Below are 12,631 nucleotides of genomic sequence, written 5' to 3' on the forward strand. Positions count from 1 at the left end.
AGTTGCCTGGTTTCGTTTAAAGGTCTAGCTTTCTCTCTCTCTCTCTCTCTTTCTCTCTCTCCCTACTCGTGTGCAATGTGGTATGACAAGGCAATGTGACTGAAGCTCATTATAGCCTAGATATTTTGTGTGGTCTTTGACTGGCATATTTGACTGACAACTCTTATCTGTTATGCCTCTTCTTAAGTGTTCTGGTCAGGTCAGCGTTATGTTCTTAATCATGTCTGAGATCACACTATGAAAGAGACTGGTCATTCTTTAACAGCAACATACATAGCTACTAGACTTAGAGATATAAGCAAAACAGAATAACACAATGGCTGTTTTTATGATTAGCATTAGTGATACCGGTACACATGTTTTATCCACTTCTACCTGTGTAATAACCTATTACTGACTTGTAAAGTATGTATAGTGCAGATATGGAGTCAGTGCACATTAGTGTTGGGTGTCTTAGGCGTCTTTCTGTCTTGAAGATGTCTAATAGCTTCTTTTTTTCTTTTTTTTTAAAGGTAAGGTAAGGTTTATAGGTCAGGTTAATAAGCCAGGTTTATAAGCCATTGTATCATGTCGTCTGCTAAATGCCAAAAATGTAAAAATGTAAATGTTGTGTAATTATCCTCTATCCATTGTTGTCAGAGGTGTGTGTGTGTGTGGGGGGGGGGGGGGGTGCGTGTGCGTGTGTGTGAGTGTGTGTTCCTGATGTTGCTTTGCATATTGTTTGATTGTGGTTTATTAAGGCAACATCACAGTTGGTTGTTCCACTCACACTTAGGAGAATGAGTTTCATATGCTCACAACTGTTCCCCTCTCTTTTTTAGGTGAACAGGAGGACAACAAGAAAGAAAGGAACATCTTGGAAGCAAACAGAAGGCAAAAAATGAGGCTGGAGTGTAAAATGGACAAAATCCTTCATGACATTTCTCTGTTCCTCCTTAATTCATTTTGGTGGCTATCCTTTCAAGCCTTAACGTTGCAGGTTCCCCTGTGCCTCCTTCAGGCCCCCTCAGACCCCTTGTGCCACCTTTATTTTTTATTGTTTTTATCTTTTATTATTATTATACTGGGGAGATCTTTCTTTTCTTTTTTTTTAATCAATTATTTATTACAAAACAGTACACATGAAAAACTCACAATTATAACACCAAACAAAATAAGTGTCTGTCCTGATTTTTTCCCCCCTTATCTTACCCCTGGGGAGATCTTTCTGAGACCAGAGTCTCTTTTACGGTAGAGCCCTGTAAGGACAAGGCACAAGTAAGAGATACCTGTGTCCCCTCAGGCCCCCGGGTGTGTCCCTTATATATAGTATAACTCTCCCTTTACACTGCTTTACTTGCCCCTTCTTTTTGTATGAGGAAGTGTGATTACAGTACTACTAACTAATCACGCACATATGAATAGCTATTGAATAACTGTTGTTAACCTTGTCCGTTCCTCTCTCTATATATATGACCGTCCCTCAGGGTGTGTGAGTGTGTGTGAGTGTGTGTGTGTGTGTGTGTGTGTGTGTGTGTGTGGGTGTGTGTGTGTGTGTGTGGGTGTGTGTGTGGGTGTGTGTGTGCTGTGAGCATATGTGTATGTTCCACCAGTATCGACCAATCGGAGAGCCCAGAGCCTCTGTCTGTCACTACACATCATCCTCACTCTGTTACCCCGGTGACACCAGGTCATTATGTAGTCACAGGCCATAGCATTGACCAATCAAAGGCCTCCAATTAAACCAACCATTTTTTTCTGTTTCTGATGTAATAAAGTTTTACCCCAGAGGTGTGTGTATGTATCCGTATGTGTATCCTTTTGGCAAGGGCACCCATAAACAGAACAAATATGGTTGATGGATCATGATAGACGATTGTTTTCGATATACTGAATCACTTAATGCATTGTTCTTTTTTTTCTGAGAAATTTAATTCTTTTCATATTTATTGCCAACTTTTCTCAACAGTAGACATTTGTAATAATTGGCACGCATTAGGTAGACAATTACCTTTAAATGTATTCTGCTGATTTAGATCAGAAGAATCGAACACAAACTAAACATAAACAAATCTGATATTAAATAAATAAATAAGAAGTACTATTGCAATAAAAGGTTGTAATATACTGTACCCACTATTGTGCATGTTGGAGGATGTAAAGTCATATGAGTTTTGATTATGCTTGTTATCTTCCCCCTCATCCTCCCTCCTCTGCCCCTCCATCCATCCATCCCTCAACAAATGACAACGCTCCCCCGAGGCTAACAATTAGGCCTGGACGATCAGAGGGCTATCATTCCGCCCCAGTGTGCCAACAAGGTCATTGTTTTAATGCAAACTGTAGGACAGGGTAGAGGGGAAGTGGAGGTAGCAAAGGAGAGAGAGAGAGAGTGTTAAGCATATTTGAGTTGATAGACAAAGCCATGTTAATGCTACTATCTTGTCATCATCATAACGTGCCTGAGTGTGACGTACAAGTGGTGCGGAAAATAGAAAACGGTTCTTCTCTATAGGCCAAACTGAGTACGGTGTGGTCGTGTTATTTTTCTGTCCGTGAATGAACAAACCACTTTGGTTGACTATAAATGTGGAGACTTCTGCTGAATGAAATGTCTCACGCAACAGAGAGAGAGAGAGAGAGAGTAAACCATGCAAAACCTTGCCTCTGACTAACATCACCAGCAACCACCATCATGTAATAGAGTTACCTAATAATGTGTCCTAAAATACATATTATTGTCCATAGACATAAAAAACTGTGAAATGAGTATTAGCATTTGTATTAGCATTTGTGACACGGTCTGGTAAGTACTACAGTAAGTGTTGCATGTCCTAAACATTTGAATTGATAGAAAACTGAGCAGATTACAAATCCTCATCAGACATAATTAGCTAGAAGATCTTGTTCTTGGAATCTCATAATAATGTCCAAATACAGACTAGAACATTATGCTGAAAACATGTAGGGTCAGCTATGTTGTCGGAGAATTTGAAGAAAATAGTATTACTTTGAAAAAGACATCCAGAGAGCATAAGGGTCTCTCCTTTGTTTAGTTTTTTAATAATAAAAAAATAAATAATAATAACTTTATTTGTATAGAGCTTTTCCTGCAAACGTTGCAGCTCAAAGTGCTTTAATCATTATATAATCTTAATTTAATTATTTTGTAATTTAAATGCAATATTAAAAGGATGGGTTTTTATCATCTTAATTTAATTATTTTGTCATTTAAAGGCAATATTAAAAATATGGGTTTTTAGTCTTGACTTGAACATAATATTTGCTGAGGTTGCATCCCTAATGTAAACTGGCAGTGCATTCCACCTATATTTATCCAGGTTAGCTTCCATTTTAGAGACCTGGTCCAGTATGGCAGCAGAGACAACAGTATGCTGAATTTGTTTGCTTCATGATGGCACACAATGAAGTTGAAAAAAGTCCTAAAAAACACTTGAGTATGATCCTGATGACTCATGCGTCATTACAGTTGAACTTTCCTCCTCAGCAACTTAAAGGCTTAGTGTGGTGCACCTTTCACGCATCAATGTTGACCTTTGACCTTCACGCAGTGTGATCATGCTAACGAGCAAGTATTTGAATCACATACCAAGCTAGTGCACACACACACACACACGCACAAACTGAAATCTAACCAGATGATACGTATTAAGCCTGGACCGCCAGGGGGCTGTCATCGACAAGGTCACTTTGAGGACCTGAGGTCACCCTGACAACTGTCGTACGGTGCACGTTGGGGCGTTGAACAATAAAGTCAAAAAGTGTTAGAAGACACTGTTGGCTTGTTCATCTGCACTTACTTAAGGTCTACCACAGGGATGTGACACTAAAATGATAAATTGTTGCACCTTTGCATACTTTAGCATCATACTGTAGGGGACTTCCTTCAGAATATGTTTGGGTGTTACTTTCAGAATGAAGTCTACTGTACGATAGTCAGAGGGGACACAGTGACATATGTCCCTTCAATACAGATCCAATGAGGGTGAAGCAAAAGGATGAATTATTGACAAAGTAAGGTTTCTGTATACTGTGTGAGTTGTACAGTAGTAGACCTGAGGTGCTGCTTGTCAGTTTGGAATCGAGGCAAAGTTTCCTAAGTATACTGTATGTCATTTCCCATCATCGTCATCTGGACAAGTGGTACGACTGAGCCAGCTGTAAAACAAGGATAACGTGTTGGTAGTATTGTACATGATGTTGGAATATACTGTAGTAATAGTTTATAATGTCTAAGAACACATATCTATTAATGGACACATTTATTTTAATGAACTCGAAAGGAGTTTGTCTCTTTTATGAATTATTATATTCAATGAGTATTGAGCATCTCTGAACGTGTTTGTGTTTGCGTGTATGCATGTATGTTTGTGTGTGTATGTGTGTTTGTGTGTGTGTGTGTGTGTGTGTGCGTGTGTGTATGTGTTTGGGTGTGCGAGTGAATGAACTCACAGCTGGATGATAATCAGATCTATTGATCAGGCTAATGTAGGTAGGAAGGGCCGCGGGCCGCAGCAATCAATACACTTCTAATTACACTGAATAGTGTGTATGTGTCTGTATGTGTCTGTGTGTGTGTGAGAGAGAGAGTGTGTGTGTGTATGTGTGTATGTGTCTGTCTGAGTGTGTGTGTGTGTGTGTGTGTGTGTGTGTGTGTGTGTGCGTGTGCGTGTGTGTGGAGGGGGCACCCCAAACTCACAAGGGTGTATATATACACCGTCCCACATGGGACTATGCTCACACACACACTTGCACGCACTGACCATCACACATACTGACCACCACACACACTGATACACATTAGGATGTGTTGCTCTCCAGGTCAACAGAGAACATGGCATCTGGAGAGGAAAAGAGAGGACCACAGTACTGGGACATGGCAAACATTGTAAGTAGAAATGTTTGTGTGTGTGTGTGCCTTCGTGTATGTGTGTGTGTGTGTGTGTGTGTGTGCGAGTGTGTGTGTGTGCGTGTGTGGCCTTATGTATGGCCTTAGGTTTTTATTTATTTATGAAGTGTCTAGATTAGAATGTGTGTTTGGGTTTGTTGCTTCCTTCTGGTGACAGAGCTTTGTTTCACTTTACTCCATCACATTTGACCAGCCCTCCTCTCTGTTCGTCCTCCTATGTCATTAAATTACTGCTTATATATGTAAATGTGTATTGTATTTACAACAGATATATTTTGTATTCCCTGCAGAAATGGGAAAACTCACTCTCTCTCATCTCTTTTAACTGGTCACTCGCTGTCTTCCTCATCCTTTATGTAATTGTGACCTGAACTCACAAATTCTCTCCCTTGTTCAAGGCACCACAGTGGACGACTCTGGGAGGGTCCTATTTGGCCAGAGGCTGTGTGATATGTTTGATATTCGGTTGTTTTCCAACGTAATCACGTCAACTAAATATCAGACATATTCCTACAGAGTCTGGTTCATGTCTACACAGAGCCTTCGGGATCAGAGAGGAAGAGGCCAGGTCAGATCATTGTGATTTCAACTGGTCATAGAAGAATTCATTCTTTATTTTTCAAACACATACCATTAGACCACATTTAAAGGTGTTTCTCAGTTTTAGGATTGATGGGATGCAAGTACCATAGATTAAGACTGAAAAACTCAATTTGATAGACATGAAGAACATCAATAACAAGAGACTGTAAAGTATACAGTATCATTCAGGTGTCATTGAACTGTAATATGCAAGCATTGTATAGCTTTATATGATCAATCCTGTTTTGTATTTCTCAGTATTATAAGGACATTTATGATAAGAATGAATTCCCTATTGATGTATGAAACATGACGTTGTGTGCATGCCTGTGCTATAACACGGGATTTTGATTGAATAAACACAGTTGAAATAACATGAATAAGGCTGTAAATTGCTATTGCACTATTTCTCGAATGAAACAAGATGTTCCTATTATACTTATGGTATGGTATTTGAATATGTGCAATGAGTGATGTGTGAATATGTGTGATGCTCTCCTTTTCTCAATATTTGCATTTCCAGATTGGCAAGCTGCCAACAGAGATAACGTGACCCACCTAGAAACCATTAACCAAACAGTTACAGTTACATTCACACTCTCCTTAGACTTTCCAAAGAGAATAGGGCCTGTTTTATTGAGCAATAAAGAGATTGTATTATTGATATATGGCACAATTGACTCCTGACGAATGTAATGGGACTGTTCTAAATGTTTGCTCATAGCCCGAGCAGTGTTTTGTCCCCTTTGTCTCCCTTGTTGACACCTATTCTCAAAAATCTGAGACTTACAAGCAGTCAACCTCCATGTCTCCCCCTCTTTCTCTACCTCCCTTTTCTAAAATGAGAGATAGAGAGGGACATGCAGGCATATCCCCTGGGTACAGGGTTGTTGTAGAGTGTGTCTCATAGCGCATTCACTTCTTCCCCCCTGACTCACCCTCTCTCCCTCATATCCCCCATTAAATATCCATGTCCCACAGCACTATTATACATTATGCTTCAGTACAGGATACACCGTCACTACAGCAACCTATTTTTGTACTTTAATTATCTGGTCTTTGAAGTACACCGTAGTACTTCCGCTTTTGAGGCTTTCCACAGTGACAGTTGCTTCCTCCCAATAATTGTTCTTCCGCAAGATACATTTCATTACGCAATAGCCAGCGTTCTGACTGAAGTATGATGAGTAATGCAGGATGTTTATGATGTGTACATGTTGTGAGTGTATTAGTAGAGATGTCAGTTGTACTGATGTAGTAATGTGTCAGTTGTACTGATGTAGCAATGTCTGTGAATATATTATATTTGAAATGTTTTCTACCCTGAGAGAGAATTCATTGATGGCCTCGGAACATAGTTGGCCAGGACTCACAAAGTTAGTTGTGGCCTCTTTTTATTTATTTAGGTCAAGTAAACTCAACAAATGAAACTTCTGTGATTCTATGACACCTGCTGGAAGAGGGGAGTGTTGTTACTGGTGCACAAGAGATTTCAGATAAGCGTTGACAATTGACTCCTAGCACTAGCGGGCACTAGCACCCACCCACGCACGCATGCACACCTGCATACAAAACACACACAAACACACCCACACACACACACGCACACACACACACACACACACACACACACACACACACACACACACACACACACATACACTTACAGTCTGTACACATACAAAGGCAGAAAGAGCGTGGATAACATTAATTAAATGAATTGTAAAGGTCAGTGAAACATACTGTTTCGTAGAAATTACTCACTAAAATAACCTCTTATTATGCAATAATTGATGTGCATGATTGAATGTACAATGTAATTGCATCTTAAAGCACATTTTGGAAAAATACAATAATGAATGACTTCATAATCTCAAATTAAAAGCATCTGCAAATGACATTTGCTCAGACTCATGCAATAAACATCAAAATAACGTTGATCAAATGGTCTCATTGCCGTTTCTACAATCTTGCAATAATGTCAATCTCTCTTATTTATTTATTTTATTGTTTATTTTACAGGGACAGTGCATAAAATACATATGAGACACAAATGCCGGAGTTAGCCAATAAGGCTAGTTTAAGTCCGTAGTCCCTGGCCTCATGTTCAGTTGGCACTTGGAAACATAAAACAATAAAAACTATTAAAATCAACAAATCAAGTACTGGTTAGGCAGGCATAAAAGCAACACACATATTACATAGAGGCACAGACATCAAAGCCGAACATAGTACAACACAAACGCCTTACAAGCAACATGCACATTACAGGGTTAAAAGCACATGGAGCTACATTACAGTCAGCATGCACCAGGACTGGGTACATCACAGGGCGGCACACAACGGTGAAGCACAGCATGGGCACTACAGACACAGACATAGACATAAGGTTACGTAGACAAGACAGTGGGACAGCATGGCAATGAAAGGCACAGGCAAGCAGCTCAGTACTGCCACATTCATAGGCATTTTAGTGTTGGCAGATTTGGTGTGTTATGAGCCAAAGCTTTAGCTGTCGAGAGAAGGCTGTGTATGTGGTGGGTTCCCTGATGTGATTTGGTAGGGTGTTCCATTCGTGTGCAGCTTTAAATGAGAAAGCAGACTGACCAAAGGTGGACTTCCTCAGTGGGACAATACAGTTCCCTCTTGTGACTCTTCTTGTTGTCCTCTCTTTCTCTCTCTCTCTCTCTCTCTCTCTCTCTCTCTCTCTCTCTCTCTCTCTCTCTCTCTCTCTCTCTTCTCACACACCAACTTAGACACAGACAGAGAGATAGACACTGACACTGACACAGAGACGCACACGCACACGCACACACACACACAAAAACAAAAACAAAAAGGCATCTGCTATGCCTTAATGACAATAGGCCAACAGATAAGCTGACCCAAAGATTGCATCAATGGTGTGTCACCTCCAGTTGGGGGATAAACTGAAAGGGTCAAATAACTGCTTCCAGGGGCAAATGTTATCTGAATGAGTGCACACTGTATGCACAGGGACAATCACTGCAGGGATACAAGAGGAGATGACGAAGGCAATCATAATATAATAATGTATGTGTGTGTGTGTGTGTGTGTGTGTGTGTGTGTGTGTGTGTCTGTGTGTCTGTGCGTGTGTGTGTGTGTGTCTCTGTGCGTGTCTGTGTGTGTGTGTGTGTGTGTGTGTGCGCGCGTGCATAGAGATCGGAGGAGAGAGGGCAGAGATAAAGAGGTATAGGTGCTGTATAAATATCTGAGGATGCAGACGAAGGACCACAGTCAAAGACTAACTCTGAGGGGGCCAAACAGAGAGCTGAGAGAAGGAGAGAGAAGGAACAGCAACACTTAGTGGACATAGACGAGAGAAGACTCCAGGAGGGATAGGAACAGAGGACATCTGAGAAGAAAAAGCGGAAGAAAAAGTTTCTTACAGAGAGAAAGAGGAGCCTAAGGTAAGACCACATAATGATACAAGAGAAAGGAGGAAAGCAATAAGTACATACATTTTTATTTATTTATTATTATTTCATGAGCCTTGTTATGAGTGCATTGTAAACTGAGAGTATAAAATACTGAGTTAGAACGACCCCAGCTGTGTTGGTTGACTTGCTTCTCTTGTGAGGAAAAAGGTCTGTACCTATTGAAAGGCCATCATTATGAATGATAATTGAATGAATGGTCTTTATTGTCATTGCTATAGTACAGGTACCAAACAACGACATTTGGGAGGGGGGGCTCCCCTGGTGCTAGGAAAGAAAAAAAAAGAAAAAAAAACAGGAAGGGAAAGGAGCTGGTTTACATAAATAAAGGCTATGTACACTATCCACTATACTATACTGTACAGGCAAGACGACTAGGGTTGTCATATTGCACATAGTGTTATTGCACATTCATTTAAAGTGTCGCAGTTTGCAGGCTTGAAATGTACATATTTGTGCCTCAGCACTACACCTGATTTTTTCAATCGCGATTGAATTATGCACTTGTACCTAAAACCAGAAAGGGATCTTCAGATGTCCCTGTATAGAACCTTTCAAAGAACCCTTTTTTTGTTCCATGTAGAACCCTCTCTGTGTTCCTTTTACATAATAACATGATGAAGAAATTGTTCTGATCTACTCACCACAACTATGTGCTGGGATTTCTGGATTCTCCCCCAGACAGCAATGACAGTCTCAGTGAGGATTCTGCTTCTGGAGTTGGTCTTCATCCTGAGTGCCAGTGTACCCTGTCTCTCTGTCTCCAACAGTGGGGAGTGCTTTTTCAACACTAAAGGTATGTGTGTGTGTGTGTGTGTGTGTGTGTGTGTGTGTTAGAGTAACAGTAACAGAGAGAGAAACTTCCAAAAGGTTAGACCAGGTTGTCATGGTAAAAGATAATTTTATGACTGAATAAAGATTCATATATAAATATGCCTGACGACAACTGAGGGATCATGTGAATTAAGGTGCTTTAAAATGATGCTTTAAAATGATGATTTAAAATAACGTCAAGAGATGTGTGCGTGTGTGTGTTTTTTGTGTGTGTGTGCTATAGGAAGCTGTGAGCATATGGGGTTGGTGTATGGTATAGGAGAGAGCTGGATGACCAAGGACTGTTATCAGTGTGTCTGCATGGAGCCATTTGGGGTTGGCTGCTGTGACCAGTAAGTGTGACAACAACACACACTACATTATCTATTCAACAGACACAACAGTAGGTCTCTGGTTGGCTTGATGGAACTGCCATTATGTTACCCAAACTCCCATCCAGTTATTTCAGTTATCTACATAATTGTGCCTACAAATAGGCCACTACTATTGAACTAGTTAATCCATGTTACTGTTATACCTTACTCTTCCTTTATAACTACTGTAGAGATTGCCCCTCGGCTCAGATCTAGGATCAGCTTGGTCCCCCCCAATTCCCAAATGCTAACCTTACTTTATACATTAACATGAGAAACATAAAACTGACCATCATCTCAATCCTTACAGCGGACCCCAGCCTGTGGACTACCCTGATTGGTGTGAGGTGATCCGCAAACCTGACTCCTGCAACACAATTGCTGTGATGAGAACCAATCACAAGCTACCGTGTCTGTGGGGGAGGGGTCGTCTGAGGGCAGGGGCTGGGCAACCATGGAAATCTGACAATGACCATCTATTCTAATTTAAAGTCAGTTATTGATGTGAAGATGACTTATTGAGTGATGCACAGGATAACATAAGATTGACTCATCGTGACTTAGTATAACACAGTATAGCCAAAACTAATGGCAAAGAAAAACTTTATACAAACTAAGAAAATAAGAACAGCATTAATTCATTGCTTTATAAATGTATTGTATTGCACATGTATCAAATTGAGTTGAGTTGAGTTGAGTTGAAATAAACAGACATGCTTAATATTGCATTAATTTGTGTGGTTGCTTTCCATGCATTACTGGCTGTTAGCCCCATTTGTGACTGGCCTACTTTTTACATTTGGATGTTGTAGAAGTCTGGTCACAGATTGCTAGGCGCAGGGGATGCGTGAATCAGCTTCAAAGGTAGCAGGCGGCTAAACGACGACACACATCGGCCTCAATTTCAGATAGACTGTCTATAATCTCTGGAGGAATGTCTATCTGTTCTGAAAAACATTCAAATATCAGGAACTCCAAGTCATCCAACTTTGTCAAGAGCCTCTCCTTAAACTCCTGAAGCACATCCTGTTGGAAAGATAGACTGTCTATAATCTCTGGAGGAATGTCTATCTGTTCTGAAAAACATTCAAATATCAGGAACTCCAAGTCATCCAACTTTGTCAAGAGCCTCTCCTTAAACTCCTGAAGCACATCCTGTTGGAAAGATAAAGTCAAATTAAGTTCCCAAACAAAAAAACACACAATTTAAATGTGTCTAAAGACTCTGCTATGCTGGCAATATTCTAGGTAGTGGAGAGATTTAATTAAATACCATTAGTGGATAACAGTATATGTAATGTGCATGTTAGTTGCTAAATGTAGGCTAATATTTAAATGGCCTGCAGTTACTATTTGCCATCTCATACACACAATCATCAACATCCCATCACACATCAAGTATGCTTTATAATGAGATGTAGTGCATTCTGTCCTAATTATATACTACACACTAAAAGATGGATTTCATAAAGTAAAATTTAAAAGTAAAGTAAAAAATAAAGTAAAATTTATTTAAAGTAGACTAGTTATGTAATCAAGTATTAATTACTCACATGTGGCTGTAGTGTGCTCTGTTGTTGTGGCAGTTCGGACTCAACTGCACCATCGGCATGAACCTACATCAATTTAAACAAGAAAACATATTTACAAATATTTACAAATTCAAATTGCTATAGTTGGTCATCATAAGAGGTTTAGTCTAAATTAATAGAATGTTAGACCTATGTCATAGCTATACTGGCAAAAGGAAAAAAAGGTTATCCCGACTTCCAAATCCAGCCCACTCCAGACCTGCCTACTCATATGTCAGACCTACTGGCTCATATTTACGATTCACATTTTAGACCCTGCAGGAAGCAACAGTTCAGAGCCTCCGTTAGCCATCCAGCTAAGGTTAGCTATGTAACTATACATGAGGTAGCTAGCTACCATTATGTAGCTAATTGGCTATGTAACTATACATGAGGTAGCTAGCTACCGTTATGTAGCTAATTGGCTATGTAACTATAGGGTAGCTAGCGGTAATTACGGTTAGCTATGTAACTATATTAGGGTAGTTAGCTAACGTTATCTAGCCTATTTAAGTATACTTACTAGGGTTAGGGTAGCTAGCTAACGTTACGTAGCTAATTGAGGTTATCTATCTAACTATACTAGGGTAGCTAGCTAACTTGACATTACCTGACAAAGTCTAAACAAGTTTAAATACATCATCAAAAACAGCAGCCATACATCATAATATTAATAGTTAAACGATTACAAAACTTACCAGGTGTTGAGCATGAGCCATTTTCTTTCTTCAAAATAGTCTCTTTATATTCTCTCTTCTCTCTTCTCTCGTGTCTCGTGTCTCTTCTCTCTCTCCAGTCTTCAACCGTAAATTTTCTCATCTCCTCCAATCGCCATTGGTCCGTAAATGTTGTGATTGACAATCAGGCCAGCCAATCAGACATTTTAACACATTTAAGAACTGGCCAGCCAGCCAGCCAATCAGA

General features: G+C 39.9%; 1 protein-coding gene across 1 annotated transcript; it reads left to right on the forward strand.

Moving 5' to 3' along the window:
* Positions 1 to 9,636: 9,636 nt before the first annotated feature.
* On the forward strand, positions 9,637 to 10,621 carry LOC308166323 (prostate-associated microseminoprotein-like; the record flags this gene model as incomplete). Its single annotated transcript, XM_080540591.1, has 3 exons — positions 9,637 to 9,745; positions 10,007 to 10,115; positions 10,447 to 10,621. The coding sequence occupies 3 exons, from the start codon at positions 9,637 to 9,639 to the stop codon at positions 10,619 to 10,621; spliced, it is 393 nt and encodes a 130-aa protein (XP_080396717.1).
* Between the last annotated feature and the right edge of the window lie 2,010 nt (positions 10,622 to 12,631).

The sequence above is a fragment of the Nansenia antarctica genome, assembly GCF_963989245.1.
Source record: "Nansenia antarctica genome assembly, chromosome: 10".
In the NCBI taxonomy this organism is placed as follows: Eukaryota; Metazoa; Chordata; class Actinopteri; order Argentiniformes; family Microstomatidae; genus Nansenia; species Nansenia antarctica.